This window comes from Petaurus breviceps, unplaced genomic scaffold (assembly GCF_028583685.1).
Source record: "Petaurus breviceps papuanus isolate PSGF00001 unplaced genomic scaffold, PetGlider_PUasm1.0 156, whole genome shotgun sequence".
NCBI classification, from domain to species: domain Eukaryota; kingdom Metazoa; phylum Chordata; class Mammalia; order Diprotodontia; family Petauridae; genus Petaurus; species Petaurus breviceps.
Window position 1 is genome coordinate 75,976 of NW_027185720.1, and position 19,762 is coordinate 95,737.

The following is a 19,762-nucleotide window of genomic DNA, read 5'->3' on the forward strand; positions in this document are numbered from 1 at the left end:
ATTTTCATTTTTCTATTCAAACACAGTTGAACATATTTTCACATCAGAAGAATGATTATTAACAGCTTTAAAATACATAAAATTATATCATTTACTTGCATACCAGATACAGAGCTTCTCCTGTTTTTTTCTTGCCATTTTGGAAGCATTTTTCTGAGTACTTATATATACCTGTCTTGAAAGCAAAGTTATTATATAAAATAAAATTGATGTTATTAGTAAGTGATATAAAAAATGTTAGGTAATTATACTATATTTCAGTTGTCTATCAACTTTTTAAGCTTAAAATTGGGATTTCATTCTCCTGTGGAATAAATTCCTCAGTCAGGTAAAAACGTTAAGAAAGAGGTTTCCATTGTTTTTCTTTAGTTTATCTCATTTTCCCCCATATTTGAAACATTCTTAACATATGGAAAAGGTATTGGACTTGCTTGGCCTTTGGAGGAAAGTTGGGTGCAGATCTGAGGGAAAGATCTTCCTAATGGAGCTGCCTCCAGATAGTATAGCAGCATTACTTTTGGGGTGGGGGTGGAAGTACTGAGCTCCCAGACACTGGAAAAGAGATCTTGGAGAAGGAGAGTCATGCTTTTTGGCAAGGATTAGATTTGATAATCTCCAAGGAGGGCCACTTTCAACCATGCGATCCTCTAATTCTAAGAATTTCTTTCTTTCCCTTTGCATTTCCCTTCCAGAACTTGAGCTGTGTGATAGAGTAAAAGAAAGAGAATAACGAGTAGAAGGGCAGTTTTGTCCATTTCTTTGGAAATCTATTGGAAAGTGGTTGCATTAGGAACATTCAACATAATTCTTTTTAACAGTCTGATCATTTTCTTTTACTTTGCATTAGATTAACAGTTGGCTTCATTAGTATCCCCGAACTATATACATTTAAACATTAAGACATCTCCACAATTAAACTTTTCTTGTTGGCGGCTATTTAATATTTAAAAGAATGAAGCATTCTCGGAACGTTACTTTGGTGTACCCAGTAATCACAGGCCTGCCACTGATAAGCATACTCATACCCAGGAAATTAGAAATGTTGTCAAATCAAGCCAGTTGGTTTTTGTCTGTAAAGTTGGGGACATCACTATTATAACTGTCAAGGAGAACTTACATAAAATACTCCGAACTCCTTGGTAGTTTTTACTAAATGGAGGATCAGATGTGATATTTGCACAGTGTCCACCTCATAGTAGGTGCTTAATAAATGCCTTTTCCCTTCCTCTGTTACTAACAAGTTTAATGAGAAAGAAAGTGTTAATATTCTTAAATATATTTTATAACTTAATAAGGAGTTACACTGGATAGGACATTCTTACAGTGGACAAATTCTCTCTAGCTTATGTAAAGTGATAGGGTTCGTGGGTACTAAATAATCTCCAGATCTTAAAAAAGGAGCTCTGTTTCTTTTAGGGCTGGGTCTGACATCTGCACAAATGCATTTTCGAGTAAAATGTGACAAGTTTATCCATCTGGAGAAACTTTTATTATCAAGTTCTTGTTCTAAGAAACTTGAGTCTTTTTATACAAAATAATACTTAATTCAGTATTTTTAAATTTTGTGATAATTCAAACAAGATATATGGCACATATCATTTAAGAGTAATTAATGTCACAAGGGAAAGTTATTTGAAAATCAAGTTTTTTAAAACACTCAGTTCATTCTTTCAAGCTTATACTTTGATGCCTCCTTTTGATATGTCTATGGTAGTGTTTCCTATTGATGTGACTGACTCTGCTTTATTCCCTGGTATCAGTTTATCCTCTCTGTTACACTACTTTGTCTAAATATGTATTATTTTATTACAGTCTGTCACCAAGCCTAACCTTTATAGGATTTTTACAACTGAGGATGGCTTGGGATAACATTCCTTAAAGTTATTCCCATGTATAATTCAATAAAAAGCCTTTCTTTTTATGTTGTAATGATGGTAATTATTTTGTAATTCCTTGGTTATTAATGCCTAACAGGTATAAGAAGTGAAATACAGAACCCCTCCCACTATCCCCCCATTTTAAGTCCTTAAACTTGTGGCCTGTTTTCAAGAATACTCATGATCATGAAAAACAGACCTTTTAGATCTTTTCCCTGTTACGTGCTTTGATCCAGAACTAAAAGGGTGAAAACTAAAGATATTTAGGGAAATTGAACTTAAAGAATCCCCTTATAAATAACATAATTAAAGATGTATATATGCAAGATTGAGTTCAACTCAGAATTTCAGAATCTCATATAGGTTTCATGCAGAGTTTAAACAGATTTCCCTTGAGAATGGAAAAACTGAACTGACTTATTTATTCCAACACAAATTTAGCTAACCAAACTCTAAAATTCATAAGAAACTAATTTTAAAAGTCCTTTCAGCTCTTAGGGAGATGTATATAACACCAATTATTCTGTTTCTAGTGTTCACTGTTAAGCAAATAGTATGTCTCCGTGTCATGGTTACCCTAACCAGAATATGGATCTAAATTTTCTGATGAAATTTACCCCAGTAAAACTTGTTTTTAAACATTTGTCGGTAAACTGGAAAAGTCTAGTGGTTTAATCTTGGTTAATGGTTCCCTGCCTAAAGGAACATTTAAACTGTAATTGTAAATGTTTACAGTTATGATGTCTTGAATTTTCATTTTCATTACACAAACAATGAATGCTTTTAAGGTACTGGGAGAGTCTAATCAAAAGCAGATTTCTAAGATAAGATATCCTAAGTCAGGTTTTCCTCAGTCACTTCTTGGTAATAAGGCATTTATTATGGAGGTAACTTCATTTTTTTTTTGACATCACTAAGAAAACCTTAAGTGTCTCTAATTGTTAAAACTTTCATACAGTTAAATAGTAGGTCAGTATAAATTAACTAAATTCAGATAACAATATTCCTATTATTCTTTTCTGCATAAGAAAAACAGGCTTTAATGCTTGGCCATATTCTTTAGTATTGAAAATATGAAAAGTGGTAGTATAGTTTTTGAGAACTGTAAATAAATCTACTTTTTGGAATGTTTTGTTTTTGTTTTAAAATAGTACATATTTGATAGTGAACCTTCTAAAACTTGTACAAACCACTGCATCTTTTCTTTTGGGGGCATGTGGTTTACAAATTGGGAAGTCTGGAGATAGGGGAGATTTCATGGTTTTCCATAAGTCTTAATAGGTTGGGATATATTTTCAAGCTTGATTTTTAAAGGTCTAAATTTAAAGCAAATTTAAGAGGTGACTGTTCCCATACTTTGAAAGGCATCATTTAATATCCCCTTTAAAGTTTGTGGTAATTTAAATAGATATTCAACATTTTGATCGTTAAAATACAGCAAGCAAGTAAATTATTCTGTATTGTCACTGCAGTGCTCTGAATCTTAAACTACTTTTTTCAAGTGTGGGGCTAGTAACATTTAAGTAATGGTTAGTTACGTTTTGGATGCTTCCCTATTGAAACAAAGAAGTAGGTCTTATTGTGTGTATTCTACAGAAAAACGTATTTTTTCCCAATTGAAAGGCCTATCTTCACATTGCTTTTCCATTATGCATCATGTACTGTATATCGGACCTCTCTGCAATGCAGCATTTTACTTAGAAAAGAAATGGTATCTGGGTGTAGGTGTATATTTTATTTTTGTGTATAGCTAGAAGTACAGTTTTGGCAAAAAGATGCAATCAAGAGGACCTTATAATAAAATCTTCTAAACATTTACTTTTTTTCTGTTACAGGAGTTCCTTCTGGAATATGACAAATTAGAAGAAAGGCCTCATCTGCCATCATCCTTCAACTACAACCCTGCTCAGCAAGCCTTCTAAAGACTTCCCTTTTCTTGGGGTATGGCTGTCTCAGCACAATACTCAACATAACTGCAGAACTGATGTGGCTCAGGCACCCTGGTTTTAATTCCTTGAGGATCTGGCAATTGGCTCATGCAAAGGGTCACCATTTGAGGTCCTGCCTTACTAATTATGTGCTGCCCAACAACTAAATTTGTAATTGTTTTTCTCTAGTTTGAGCAGGGTCTGAATTTTTCCATTTTTTTTGGACAGCAGACATTGATCTGTAATGACAAAAAAGTACACTGACAAAGTTTACCACATAGTTTCCAAAATGTAAAAAAGAAAAAAAAAACCCAGAAAAAAAAAACAAAAAACCCCAAAAAATTAGACAACAAAATTTGCATTGTTCATTGTAGCACTATTGGTAATAAAAAAAAAATGTTTGTGCATTTTTATGTGAAGATCCTTCTCGTATTTCATTTGGAAAGATGAGCAAGGTCTGCTTCCTTCATTTTACTTCTCCCTTCTGTTTTTGAAAGGCAGTTTTCGCCAAGCTTAAATGCAAGAATATCTGACTGTTTAGAAGAAAGATATGGCCACAACCTCTGGATGGTTTCTAGGGTTGTGTTATTACTGAGCTTCATCTTTCCAGAATGAGCAAAACACTGTCCAGTCTTTGTTACGATTTTGTAATAAATGTGTACATTTTTTTTAAATTTTTGGACATCACATGAATAAAGGTATGTATGTACGAATGTGTATATATTATATATATGACATCTATTTTGGAAAATGTTTGCCCTGCTGTACCTCATTTTTAGGAGGTGTGCATGGATGCAATATATGAAAACGGGACATTCTGGAACTGCTGGTCAGGGGACTCCTTTGTCGCCCTGTGCACTAAAGGGCCAGATTTTCAGCAGCCAAGGACATCCATACCCAAGTGAATGTGATGGGACTTAAAGAAGTGAACTGAGACAATTCACTCTGGCTGTTTGAACAGCAGCGTTTCATAGGAAGAGAAAAAAAAGATCAATCTTGTATTTTCTGACCACATAAAGGCTTCTTCTCTTTGTAATAAAGTAGAAAAGCTCTCCTCACTGCAGTGTGGACTTTGATTTGAGATTGTGAAGTCATTTCTTCAGCAATGAAAAATGGAGAAAAAGAATACCTGTTGACGTTTTTAAAATATCATGCTCTCCAGCAGCTAAGAGACTTAAAAGGAAGTCTTTTAACTGCTGACAATTTAATGAAATCATATACCATTTCACACGTAGGTCAAAAATAAAGTCTTAGTATATCCAGAAGAATAAAATGTAAAACATGGAAAAATGCGGATTATTGTAGCATTTGACATCAGTATCCTGAATACTCTTTAGGGGTTTATCAAAATAGTTTCCTTTAAAAATCTTAAGAAGTCACAGTTTACTTTCAAGTTGATATTTTTGCCACTTTAAAATACCATTGTTATTCACAGATAAGAGGTTTTTATTCACAAGTTCTGAAAAGCCCAAACAAAATCATGAGAAAATTCCATTTCACTGTGCAATTTCACTATTTATCCTTTTGTGAGTTCTTTTCCATCTAAAGATGTATTTTTAAATGCTTGAAGACTAAAGTTACCAAAGCAAGAAAAAGAGAGCAAAACAATGTGAGTTTATTTTTTTTAATTCTAGGTTTTAACATAATTTTCTACGTGGAAAAAGTTTGTTGTCATCTATCAAATGTTTTGAAATTAAACAATAATAACACTGCTGTATTTATGTACCAGTTATATAGCAATTTAACTACAACATTTCTGTATGTATCTTGAGATAAGAGAAAATGAACATAATATATGTCAAATTATTTATCTGTTTTTTAAAACCAAAACATCTTCACAGCAGAAAAATTAATTCATATTTAAAATCTAACTTAAACTTTACCTATAATGTAAATGATCTTCACAGACCCCAATACTTTATGACAAATTTAGTACAATCCTAGACAACCACTTTAAAAAAAATCAAGACTACATTTATGCAGAATATATTTAATTCATTTAAAAATATAATTTCTACATGGCATCCAAAACCAGATGGAACACATAGGGCAATATAAGATCTTTGTTTTTCTCAATACAAAATAAAACTTTCAGAAACCAGAACTTTCCCTACTGGAAAAAAAAAATTTTATCTTAAACCTTAATTTTGATAGTATATAATTTTTTAAATATTATTTTTAAAATATTTCATATGGACCAAAATATACAGTGTCCCAAGTCACTGCAGTTTTACATTTAAGCTTTTAAAGCTTAAAACCACACTGAGATTTTTGGGATACTCAGTATAATGCATCAGCGTCAGAAAAAATTTTTTTTCTCTAACATATTTTACCACCATATTTATATATACATATTTTCTTATGCCATTTTCTAATTTAATAGAATCTGGGAGCGGGGGCGGGGGGCGGGTCTTTCTTTTAAAAACCGAACACTTAAAAGCAACTAAAATTTTAGAAAATAAAAAGTTCAAAAGAGAATAATACTAGCCTCAACATAAAATTCAGCTTATGGTTTTTTTTTTTTAATCAATGAAAGACTATCATTGTTACTACAGTTCCTTGTTTAGGGAATGCATTCAAATAAGCGTGTATCTGTGGCAGCAAATGCATCAAAGTTGATTTTAATTATTACATGCCATATTGTCATCAGGTTTAATCCTGTTAAAATATCTTTAATTTTAAAAGACATGAATATGAATTAAAAACAAATTTTGATTCTAAATCTAGATTTTTTTTTCTAAAAAATTCTAACTACAATAGTAACTCCTTTGAACCTAAAATTAGTACCACATAATAGCCTTTGTTTTATTACATTTATCAAACTATTTTCTGGAGTTTGACATTGCAAATCTAACTCTTCCTGGTATGCCAAAACTAAGGATTATTCTTTTCTTTTAAAATAATTGCTTGGGGGGTGGCCAGGTGGTGCAGTGAGTAAGAGTGCCAGCCTCGGGTTGGGAGACCTAGGATTGGTTCTGGCCTCAGATACTGGGCACCCACACAAAATAACTGGCCGTGTAACCTTGAGCAAGTTACTTAACCCCGATTGCTTTAAAAAATAATAATAATAATTGCTTGGGAGAACTTTAAGTAAAACAGACAGTGTTGAACACACTTTCCCGCTTTTCTTCTGTCCCTGAAAATGCCTTTAATTTGAAAAAACAATGTAATAGGCTCTATTCAAAAGTAAAATGAATGAAATATTTGTACTTTAAAAGAATTTATCGACGTGGGTAATAATTTCACTTTAGTTTTTTTCTCTGCATTTTAAAGAAACCCTAAAGCTTGGTGTTTTCCCCACATTCTCCTCCCTCATCTAAGGTCCTTGTTGTACTTCCAAGCTTCTCTGCCCCATCTCTAAGCCTAAATTTGGCAGCTGAACATAGGACTATAAAGTAGAACAAGGCTTTTAAACAGATGCTCCGTACGTGCTTAGTAGCACCAAGGTTACTGGGATTATACAAGCCAGCTACAGTATTTACTCCGCCCAATTACCCACACTCCCACACTTCCTTTACATGTCAAGGGGACCTGCATAAGCAGGTACCAGTAAAACAGGCTCCAGGGAGTCAGATCACATGTGCCAAGAGTGTTGTTGTTCATTACAGGGTAGAGGTCGTCCTGGAGAGAGGTCTAGAAGCAAGCCACAAGACTGTCCTTGACCTTGCCTTGTTCAATGCTTTAGATGAATGCACAAAAGGCTTGCTTACCAAATGTCCCAAAGACTTAAAACTGGAAGGTATAGCTGATAGAATAGATAACAGGCTTAAAATTAACATTTATCTTGACAGGTTGAGCAGAAACCAAGATGATAATAGTTCATAGGATAAATGTTTAAAAAATCCGTTGCAAAACTTTTAACATGATGGGGGTGGGGGTGGAGAAACCTGGTTGGATAACAGTTCCTAGAAGAGAGAAAGGAAGCAGAAACCATAGGAATTTGAGTTGATCAGGAGCACAATACAAGCCAAGTGTAATTAAACTACTAAAAAAACTCATTGTTAAACTGCAAATATAAGGAGAGGGAGCCTGGTCCTGTGAGAAAGAATAGTGGGCTGGGATTTCGAAGACCCAGCCTGGTGGGGAACTCGAAGACTGAGTCCCAAGTTTTACAAAAATCCTTTTATTAAGGGGACTTGTTCTGTGAAGTTTGGATTCAGTCAAAGGGCCACACTTGAGGCCCTAGAGGACCACATGTGGCCCTGAGGCTACAGGTTCCCCACCTTGAATCCTGGTTTTGTCATCAATCTGTATGAACTTGGACAAGTCAAAAACTTTCAGCTTATTTCTTATTTCTTCATCTTGGAAATGAAGTTGGAAACCAATGTTCCAAGGAGCACAGGTGTAATGTAATATATGACCAGGGAGATAACAGTTGGATCCTAGATATTTTTTCCTTCTAGAATATTGAATACAAAATTTTAAAAGGTTTTAGTATGCAAATAGGTTTAATTTACTCACAATTCCCCTGATCTCCCTTTACTCCAGGTATTTGATTTCCCTGGGGCCCTTTGGACAAGCTTTATTTGTTTCATTGATAACCTTCAAAGACTCTTTTACCTCAAGTTCTAATTCTCAAGCTGAGATCTCCAGATTAAATGGTCCTGTTGTATCATTGGTCAGGCAATACTTGTAATTACTACAAACTGCAAAAATTCACTTCAGGATCAGCCAGAGCAGGAAGACTATAAGACTCTAGGAAATAGTAAATGGACAATTGAAGAAACTAGAAATGCCAAGACTAACAATAGCTAACATTACCATAGAGCTTACTATGTGTCAAGTACTATGCTAAATGCTTACACTTATCTTCTCTGTTCCTCACAACGACCTGGGAGGTAGGTGCTATTATTATCTTCATTTTACAGGTGAGGAAACTGAGGCAACCAGGGGTTAAGTCACTTGCCCAGGGTTACAAAGCTAGTGTGTTAAGGCTGGATCCGAAATTGTGGTTTTTTGACTTCAGGAGATGGCTATTAGGAAAGAGTGTATATATCTTCCCTGCTTCAGAAGGCATTAGGGTCAGCTGGATGTGAGTTAGAAAGGACCTCAAAGGCCATCTAATCCAACCACTCATTTCATAGGTAAGGAAACAATCTCTGGGATGTCAGTGTCTTACACAGGACCGTGCACAGCATGATCAAAGGTGGGATGTTCTTTCCTATGCAGCTGCTTTACATTATAAGGATGCAGGTTATGGCTCCTCCATATATTGAGAGAAAACTTTATATGATGAGTGTCAAATAGGCTGCCTTATTGAGTTCCTTTCCATCAGCAATATGCACTCATTAAGCACTATGTGCCTAGAAATGTGGTGTTGATACAAAGTGCCCACACACACACAAAACCCAGTCCCTGCCTCCAGGAGGTCACATTCCAACAAAGGTAACATGCATATACCTACATATGTAAAAGATATATACAATGTAAAAGAAAGATATTAGACAAGGCTCTGGCAGTAGGAGGGACTGGGAAAGGCCCCCTGCAGAAGTGGAGATGTGATCTAGGTCTAGGAGTAGGCCAGCAAAGCCAGGTGAGAAAGAAATGGGCAATATTTTTAAGAAAGCCTTCAATCCATGAAGATTAAAGAGGATAGTGAAATAAGATGCACAATTATATCTGGCTTTAAGACAAAGGTTCTTAAAATTGGGCCCATGAAACTTACTAAAAAATTTAGAAAATGTATTTCAATAGTTGGTTTATAATCGCATACTATTTTGTTTTATACATTTAAAACATTTTGAGGGTCTCAAAGGCTTCATTGGACTGTAGGAAAAAAAGGGGGTTTATGACAGAAATGTAAAGAACCTGTTTAAAGATTTGTAAAGGGCTTAATAAAAACTTGGCGTTTTTAAAATGGAGTTGAGGCAGAGTGCTAGTAAATAATGCAACTATTACTTGAACTGTCTTCTGACTCCAAGATCAGTAATTTTTAAAAGCATTTCTCTCTCTCCCCTCTATATATGAACCACCATCACCTAAATTATGAATTGAAAATATAAAATTTAAATAAGTAGGTCTCTTCTAGCTATAGTCTTAACACAGAATCATGCAGATTATCAAGATTACTATAAAAACATTATTTTTAGAAGCAGTCTGTAGACTTCACCAGACTACCAATGGAAGCCATAACAGAAACTTTAGAGGCCCCACTGTGAAGCCAGAGAGAAATCAACCACTGGGGAAGTTTGATCATAGCATTATTACCAAGACTGTTGTCACATCTGGGACAACTAAGTTCACTTGACTTCTCTATTGGTACTTTTAACAATACGTTGTTTTCATGTTCTAAAGCTAAACTGAGCAGCTACTTAATTATAGGCATATTGGGAATAACTGCTGTTTTGAGTAAAATGCAGAATTCTCAAGAAAAAATGTTTCTAGTTGTTTAAAATATTTTTAGTCTGAAGATTGTACTTTGAGGAACATGTAATTCACATCCTTTTACATTTGAATGACTTGCCCAAGACCACCAGAATCCAAGTTTCAGGGTCAAAATTCAAATGTCTCAGGTCATGCTTATGAAGCCAGCGTTCTTTCATGATACCTACATTAACTGAAACTGTTTTTACCTAGTTAAGTACTATTTTGGGAAAGCATTTTGACCTGGCAGAATTTTAGGCGAATATGTTTTAAAATAAATTATAGCATTAATACAGCATGCTTAAAATGTTTTTATGCCCTATAATTTTTCTTCCATAGTTTACTAAATAGAGCTCTGTTAAAAGAGATTTAAGAGATAGGCCCCCATCAAGCTGGGTGGCTCCTCTGTAGCAGATTCATGGGAGAACACAGTTGGGTTGGAATATACATAGTTAAAGGATATACACACACCACTGAGGTCACAAATCCATTGATCTTTTGAATACAATTAATGTACTTTTTTATGGGTTTTTCTTACTCATTACATTTCAGATCTTAATGACAGCTATCACACATCTACTTAATGATTTCAATGTACACGACTATGAAATAAAAATTTTTCCACATTTGTTCAGAAAACAAAACCAGTTTTATCTTTTATGAGTAGTTAAAAATGACTGATGCTTGGTGCTTTTTAAGATATTATGCATATTATACCATACTGCATAGGAGACAGATGATAACTTTCAAACAAGACTGCCCAACCTAATGCTGTATAATTTGTGTCACTAGACTGACAGCAAAAAGTGGTTTGGGTTCTATTTCAATGCTATTCATGATGTTCCTGGTTTTAATTTAAGACAATTTTATAATTCATCAGTATATTCCAGTGGGGTATAGGGAAAAACTGGTAATATGTGAAAATACTTTAAAAGTTTTCAGAAACAAGTATGATCTTAAGTCTAAGGGCAGTGCCATCTCAGTGTTTCAGTCTGTCTTGTTAGTTTTCTAACAAAGTATTTATGGCCATTGCTATAAACAAAACATAGTATATGGAGCGAAAGAAGAGATCCTTTAATGAAGTTCCTCCAGAGAAGGGTGTGTGGGGGTTCCCTCATGGGACAAGACACATACATGCGCTTCATAGAAGTGGAACAGAGATTATATAGGCTCACCCCGTCACAATCATTGGTCCCAACCAGGTCGGACTTCCCTTTCCCGGGCTGCCCTTCACCTGAATGGTCCCTCTTTTCCCATCAGTCACCCTTGGTCAGACAATGAGGTTGTCTTGGGCCCCTCCCCCTTACAGATTTCTTCCCACTATATGACTGGATAGTGCACTCTGCTCTTTTCTTCCTCACCCTGGACCTAGGTCGTCCCACACATCCTGTACAAAGTATTCCTTCTTCCCAGAGTATCTGTGGAGACCAAACTATCAGGATTTCTCACAGTCATTAAAAATTTAAGATTTTGTAGAACTCTACAGATCAACAAAAATTTACATGAGGAAATGACATAATGTGGTTTCATGCTCCATTCTCCCTCTGTACAAAAATAAAAAGATTTGGGGCAGCCAGTATGTTTAGTTTTGAAGCTACCTTTAAATCTGTTACATAGTGAACATTTATTTTAAGATGTGGCTTGAAGTACCATATGTAACTCAGTTGCATGGCAGGCAAGCTGTTTTAAAAGGGAAAAGTGAACTGTTAAATATTTCTTGTTAAGGAAAAGTTAAGGAATATTTTCGTAATAGTCTTTAAAATTAATTGGATAGTTGTATCCAATTAAAAACTTACTTGAACACCTCAATTTCCCTTCAAAAGTCAAACAAGTTTTTTTATGCATGCATTCTGATATTACATCTATATACATTTCAAAGTAATATATTAAATAAGTGAATGTAGGCATTGTTTAGAATCTATCGTCATATATGAAGATAAATCATTGTGTAGTTCAATATATGCTCTGGCATTAATAATTAATAATATAAAATCTCAGCTTGGGGAAAATCCTGTTAGGTGTATGTGAAGTCTCTGGATCCATCAGCTTGCCCTGACATGTCATTCAATTAGTGGTGGGGTATGTCCAAGATGAGGAAACTCACTAATTCAAGTCAGCACCTTCTCTGAAATTTAATTTCTCTCGCACTCAGACTGAGTTACATGACTTGCCCAGACATCGCATGTCAATCAGCCACTACATCAAGACATGGAACTTGAACGCAAGTCTTCCTGCTTCTGAGTCAGCTTACTATCCATATCACCACACTGGCTCTCTCATCTAATACTAGATTACTTTTTTGGGGGGAGGGAGCAAGGGGGGCTGGAAACAACCTTTTTGATCATCTTGTCCAATTCTGTCATTTTAGATGAGGAAACTGAAGCTAGAACTGGCTTTTGGTGTTGTGGTTTATCTTTACTCACTCTCACTTTCTAGGTCATCTGCCTTCCTTGTTGCTGTCTAGGAACACTATTTACTCTTATGCTAAAGAGGTAGTCCTTTGAAATCCAAACATTTAACCAGCTGTGTGACACCAAACAAGAATCAAATTGCCTTTGACTTAGTTACCTCACTTATGAATGGAAGAAGTTGGGATAAATGATCTTTTAGGTTCTTTCCAGCTTTTAAAATTTTTTAAGGATTTTTATGGAACAGAAAAATACAAAAAAAAAAACTACTTAAGCAGAGGGTTTAGGGTCAGAAGACCTGCTACTTACTACCTGAGGAAAAGTCTGGAAAGTCCCTTCACTTCTCTGTAACTCAATTTTCTCATCTGTAGGACGGGGGGAGGCCTTGGTGGCTTCCAAGTTTCCTTTCAGTTCTAAGTCTTATGATCCTTCTGCTAGGCAAACAGCTGTTTAGGTTGATGTTCTTTGTCTGAAATATAGGTTGTCTAGTCTCTGTAAGAAATGGGGTTTGCAAGAAGAATCTGGGCAAAGGGCCAGGAGTGGGCTGCTCCTTCTTAGCTCCCTTAAGTCAGCTTCTACTATTTTGTTCAAAGCCAGTTCCTAGCTATTGTTTATGGTGAACCCAGCACAAGGTCATGAATCAGATCAACAAAGAATCATACTTATTTTTGATTCACGGAAATGTACTTCAGTTAACTTGACTAAATTTAGAGCCGAGTTACATGCGCTGGAAAAAATCAAGTAAACTTAGTTTGCCACATTATTAGGAGTTTATTAACATATAGGACACTGAACTGCTTGCCTAGTTTAAAAACCTCAATATTTTATTAATTTGTAACTTATAATTATAATTTACGAAATTACAATTTGTAATTTATAAATAAGCACGTTAACTTAAGAGCATAATTTCCCTATAATTGTAATAAGGGGAACCTATACGGATACAGATGCTTTAAAGTACTTAAAAAGTATCATAACATGAATTCATTCTTGATTTTTAAAATGAAGAAATGCTCTATGTAATCTTTAAACAATATCATGGTCCTTTCTAGGTAAATGTCTAGAAATAGGAGCAAGTTGTTACTTTGTTATATCAAGTTCTCTATATTAATGATGACATTTATGAAATGAACAGGTTAAAAGAAACAACTTGGAAGATTTCTTTTGAATGATGCACGCAGGGAATTTTTTCAGGTATTAACAAATACAGGAAGAGACACACACCCTATAACAAAGCAAGAAGGCCAATTCCTAGGAATTGGTATGCTGTAAATTTATGCTATATACTGTCAAGATATTAAAAGGTAACCAGAATTGGGGAGATTCAAAATTAAATTTTTCTCCTGCTAAAATAGAACATCTAGTACAATTTGCTGAAACAAAGGAAAAAAACTTGTATTTTGCTTTTCTTGTCAGATTACATTGGAAAATAAAGGCACATATTGTTTTTTGCTTTAAAAAAAAAAACCAAACAGAACACTATGAACTTTGAATAATGGTTAAGATAGATGAAAATACCTGGAGATGGTTTCTAGTATTTCTAAAAAAAAAATTTACTGTAATGATTAAAAAGGTCTGTGAAATGAAAACACAGGTATTTGGGGGGGGGGAGAAAAAGAAAAGTTTGGTACAAATTAGCTTCCAATTTTATTTATATGAACTCTTTACCACTGTAACTTTCATATCATCTATTTGAAGTCTTGACACTGAGTATCACTCCAGAAGTCAAATGGCACAGAAAGGGTGGGTGACATTCCAATAGTTCATTTGTTCCTATGCAATCTACCTTTCACAGAAGGAGCTAAATCCTACTCAGAAGTTGAATTTTAATTGGAAATGTTGATGAGACAATATTTCTTCATTTTCCCTTATTTGAATCATGTATGTAGTATAAGCCAAAACTTTTTCATTACCAAAAACAAGTTGCCATTTTATCCATTTTTTACCAACTACTTTTCTAACGTACCTAACCTCCTTTCTAATATCAGCATACCAAAGCGTTCTACAATTCTTTCCTACACCATCTTTCCCTTTCCCAATGGTAATTCCTTTTGTAATCCTGCAACAGACTTCCTCCTTTTATTTTATTTTATTTTTTGACATTGCGAATTGTAGACTTATCATCAGTTGCTGTACTTTCCTGTAGGAGAACACTGAAGAAAAGAACAAATTATAAAGAGTAATGTTCTAATGATACTTGCTTTAATACTGTAGGCTTATGTTTAATGAAGCAATTAGCTTCTTGATTTGGCAATGATTCCACTGAAAATATGAATTAGCAAAGGTAAATAAGCAATTTTGTTTGACAAACAAAATCAGAAACTTTGCTGAGAGGTCAGTTCTAAACTGGTTTTGTTTGTCTGTTTTTAATCTATACTATCTCTATTTAGTTTCTGTGTAAAAAAGGACTGGGTTCCATTATACTACCACTTAAGAACAGAGGGGAAAACTGCTGAAGAGAATAACCTCATGCTAAGCTGTTCCAGAACCAGGGGCTTCCCAAGAACTTTGTAATACAATCAAACTATTTGGAAACCACTGAGTACTAATGAAAAGCTCTTTTTGGAAACTCAGTGATTTTCATGAGGAAAAAAAAACAAAAAAAATTTGGGGGCAGCTAGGTGGCACAGTGAATAGAACACCGGCCTTGAAGTCAGGAGGACCTGAGTTCAAATCTGACCTCAGACACTTCACATAAAAACTAGCCATGTGACCTTGGGCAAGTCACTTAACCCCAATTACCCTCCAAAAAGCAAGAAAAAAAAATCAAAGAAATAATAGCTAAGATATTTTAAAAATATTACTATAACAATTCTGGCTCAATTATACATTGATTAGAAATAGAAACTGACTTGAAAATGTTAAGTTTCTTGCATTAACTAAACACTAACCAATTTTAAATGATCACAAACACAATACAAAAATCTAGGGAGAAGCAATAAAAATATGGGACCAAAAGGGAAGATGAAAGGTAAAGGAAACAGAAGGCTGAAGGGTGACAACTTCAGTGGTTTTAAGTGTTAGTCGTTTAATGTTTATTAAGAAAAACACACATTTAAGTGTATCAACTATCTATTTGCTAAGGGCTGAGAAACAGATAAATAAGTCTTGGCCCCTGACCTGAAAGAACCACTGACTAGATCAGCCTTCTAGTTGTTCCTCCATCTCTAGAGTGCAGGCATTTTCTCTGGCTGAACCCCACACATTGAATACTCTCCCACCTCATCTCTGCCTCCTGGCTTCCTTTTTAAGTGTTACTGTCTATAGGATGGCTTTCCCAATTTCTCTTAAATCACCTTCCCTGGTTATTTCCTGTTTATCCTACATATTTCTTGTTTTTACATAGTAGTTTTGGTTTTGTCTCCCCCGTGAACCTGTGAGCTCCTGGAGCTCAGGGACTGTCTCTTTTTCTATCCCCAGCACTTAGTACAGTGCCTGGCACATAGTAGGTGCTTACTAACAAACTACACAGAAGAGGTAAGACAAAAAGAATTTAATGGTGATAATCATACCTGAGCCTTAGAAACACAGGGTAGTCAACAATCTTGTCCCAACTTAAAGGGAAGAGATTGGCTTCATATAACTTTATAAAAGTTGTATGTGTTTTTAAGGAATCATACTAATCAATTAATTCTCTAAACTTAAAAAATATCTCAGTAAAAGTATTCTAGTACTGAATATAATACTCTTAGTAATTAAACCTTGAACAATATAAGATTCATTATTTGGAAAAAAGGATAACTTTTTTCCCTCATGTACAGCACTGTGTTTGTCCCCCTGAGTAAATAGCCTAAAAGTACATTCACTTTTTTGAAGAGGAAGAATATTATGTGTCAAAAAAGATTATTGAAAGAAGAGGATTTGACATTTTAGGTCCATTTCTTGTGGAAATTAAATGGCAATTAATTATTTTGCTTTATTCATTCCTAGAAAGAGAATTAGATCCCTTAATGAGTAAAGAAGATCTACTTTGAAATGATCTCATCTGATGTTCCTAAGAGCCCAGGAAGGTAGGTCCTATTATTTTCCCCATTTGATATATGAGAATACTGGGACGAAGCCAGGTAAAATGTCTTGCCTAAGGTCAGACAGCCATGAAGTGTCTATGGGTGGAATCTGAACCTAGGTATTCCTGATTCCAAGTCTTGCTCTGCCCACATTGCTTCCTACAAAGATAGAACTGAGTAAGTTGAGGAAAGGAAAGCTACTTTCACAGCACAAACGAATTTACCACAAAGGATTATGATACCAACAAAGGTGATTTTCCAAGATAATGAATGATTCATTCAGGAAAAAAAAAAATTGGGGTCACAGAATTTAGAACTGATATGTAGTCCAACCTATACCTGAACAGAATCCCCACTAAAACATACCAGTTAAGTGGTCATTCAAGGCCTAAAGGCCTCCAGTGGCCACCAACCATATCCTGAAGCAGTCTGTTCCAATTCTTTACAATTCTAATAATTTGGAAGTTTTTTCCTGATATCAGGCCTAAACTGCTTCTCCGCAATTTCCACCAATTGTTCTTGGATCTGCCCTGGGGCCCAAACAGAACAAATCTAATCTAGCCTCTACAACAGCCCCTTCAAATACTTGAAGATAGCTATCATGCCTCTTAAGTCTTCTCTTTTTCCATGACCTTCTTAAATTGTAGTGCCAAGAACTGAACGGCCCTACTCTATATGTGGGCTGAGCAGGGCAGAGTACAGAAGGACTACCACTGACATCCTCCTTAGTGCTGGAGGCTACGGTGTCTCTTATTTGCCCACGATCAAATTAGGCTTTTTTATCTGCTTTATTGGACTGCTGACTCATACTCAATTTGCAGTCCACCAAAACCCATGGATCTTTTTTCAAGACAAACAGCTGTCTAGCCATGCTTCCTTTATCCTATACTTAAGAAACTGATTAGATGAGCCAAATGTAACACTTTACATTTATGCCTACTGAATTTCATCTTACATTAGAATTTCATCATTCAGCCCAAAATAGTTTAGGATCTGGATGGTAATGTAGTGGATGAACTTTCCTTCTAGTCATCTGCAAAGGTGCTAAATATGCCATTAAGTGTCAAGCATGCCTTTATCAGTCACTGATAAAAATTTTCAAAAGCTTATGACCAACATAGGTCCCTGGGGCCTCTACTGGAGGCCTCTTGCCAAGATGACTTTGAATCATTAATAAAAATATTTGAGTCTAGCCTTTCAACCAGCTCCAAATTCATTTAATTATGTTATTTTTCCAATCCATTTCTCTCCATCTCTCCTATAAGAATAGCAAAAAATGCTTTACAAAATTCCTTAATTCAGGCCACAACTACCTCTATCCAGGAGGGTTGCAATAGCCTCCTAATTGGTCTCCCTTTCTCAAGTCTCTTCCCCACTCAAATCTACACTCCACACACCTGCCAAAGATATTTTCCTAAAGCCACATGTCATTTCCCTACCCAAGGAAATCCAATGGCTTCCTAATGCCTCTAGGATGTAGTGTGTAAAGTCCTGTTTGGCTTTTTAACCCTTCATAACCCGGCCTCACTCTACAATTTCACTCATTATATACATTATTGCCACTCTTGCCTTCCACAGCTCAACCAAACTGCCCTTCCTGCTATTCCTCATACCCTTCATCTCCATCTGTGCCTGCCTTATCTGACCTTCCCCCATGCCTGGAATGCTCTCCCTTTCACATAGGCCTCACAGAATCCCTTACTTCCATTATGAGCCAGCTCAAGTTATGTGAAATCTTTCCTGTTTTCTCACCTGCTACTGCTCTCCCTGTATATGTGTGTGTGTGTGTATAAAATATGCTTATAAATGTACATGCTGCCACTGAAGGTATTCTGTATCCCCAGGACCTGCCACACAAGAAGTACTTAATGATTCTTGGTGACTGCTTTGCTAAAATCTAGGAATCTACAGTCTACTAAAATGAAACAAGGTGAGTGGGGCATGACCTTGCTAATGAAGTCATGTTATTTTTAATTGCTACTTCCTTTTCTAGATGTGCACTATTGCTTCAATCATCCATTCTAGTATTCTTCCTAAAATTGAAGTCAAGGTCATCTGCCTAGTTTGCAATACTGTTTTTTTCTCTTTTTGAAAATCGAACCCTGCAGAACCTCTTCCTCTTCCCATGACCCTTCGGTGCCTCGGCCAACATACCTGCCAGTTATTTCAATACCTGAAGATGTACTTCATCTCTGGGTATCCACTTGAATTCATCAGGGGCAACCCCACTCGGGTCCTCCTTCACCTTGGCTATCAACTCCCATAGGTCATTCTGAGTAGGAAAAAAAAGGAGGATTGAGCAGCATTGTCTTTTCTTAATTTATCATTTGTCACCTTCCAATTCACTACCGGCAACTTGTTTTGCATGGAGTGAAGAAGGCTGCCTAACGCCTGAATCTTTCTTGAAACTTCGAAGTGATTAGAGGCGCTAAACGTGGAGGGCTCAAGAATTCAGCCGTGCATCTCTCAGGAGAGTGAAGAATCATAGGCAAAATGCGAGAGCCAGAAAACAAAACGCAAGGATCGTGACTCCAATAGCAACATATTAAACGGAACAGATGATCATAAAAAGAAATCCCACCTGCGTGGGTCACTGGGGACAGCGGATCAAGGAAAAATCTCAGCGTCTTCTTAGAGAGAGTGCGGCTCCCTGGGGGGACGCCTCTACAGGGTGGTCAGCGCCTAACTTGGATCTCTATTTGTTACGAAAACCTGACTGCTCATCACAAAGGAAAACTGGTGGTGGTTTACAGACCTGAACAAAAAAAAAGAACGGGGAGGGAAGTGTACACGGGGTGAGGGGGATTCACCCGCGTGGCTCCCAGTCCACGACAACGCGGGGCTGCTCTACAGGAGTAAAGCAAAACAACCCAGCGCACCCCCCGGACGATGGGGGCCTGGGGGGCCGGCGAGGAGGGCGGGGCTGGAGGAGCTCCGAAGCTCCCGGCTTCTCGCGGGGTCCAGGCGGCTGAAGACGCGGGGCAGCCAGGTGTCTGGGAGCCCCGTGGGAAGAAGCTCCTCCCCCGTCCCCCGCTCCCCCAGCAGGTCCCCACCCCCGCCCCTCCCCCTGCTAGGGGAGCTGGAGGGACGAGCCCCGGCCGCCTAATTCTAAGCCGCCCCCGACGCGCGAGCCTGCGCAGACCGCGGCAGTTTAGAACGCCCGCGGGGGGTGGGCCCGG

General features: G+C 36.4%; 1 protein-coding gene and 1 long non-coding RNA gene across 3 annotated transcripts in view; one reads left to right on the plus strand and one right to left on the minus strand.

Moving 5' to 3' along the window:
* CNOT2 (CCR4-NOT transcription complex subunit 2) overlaps positions 1-4,863 on the plus strand; it is a 67,988-nt gene extending 63,125 nt beyond the window's left edge. For both annotated transcript variants that reach the window (XM_069081922.1, XM_069081924.1), the window contains one exon: positions 3,713-4,863. In XM_069081922.1, coding sequence (XP_068938023.1) covers positions 3,713-3,799 — 87 coding nt within the window. In that variant the 3' untranslated portion in view covers positions 3,800-4,863. The remainder of the gene's footprint in view (positions 1-3,712) is intronic.
* A 1,362-nt stretch (positions 4,864-6,225) lies between these two features.
* On the minus strand, positions 6,226-19,590 carry LOC138156565 (uncharacterized). The gene is made up of 3 exons (XR_011167186.1): positions 19,165-19,590; positions 18,738-18,855; positions 6,226-7,710 (listed from the first exon to the last, which is right to left on the minus strand). It is a non-coding gene; the product is annotated as an uncharacterized lncRNA (long non-coding RNA).
* Between the last annotated feature and the right edge of the window lie 172 nt (positions 19,591-19,762).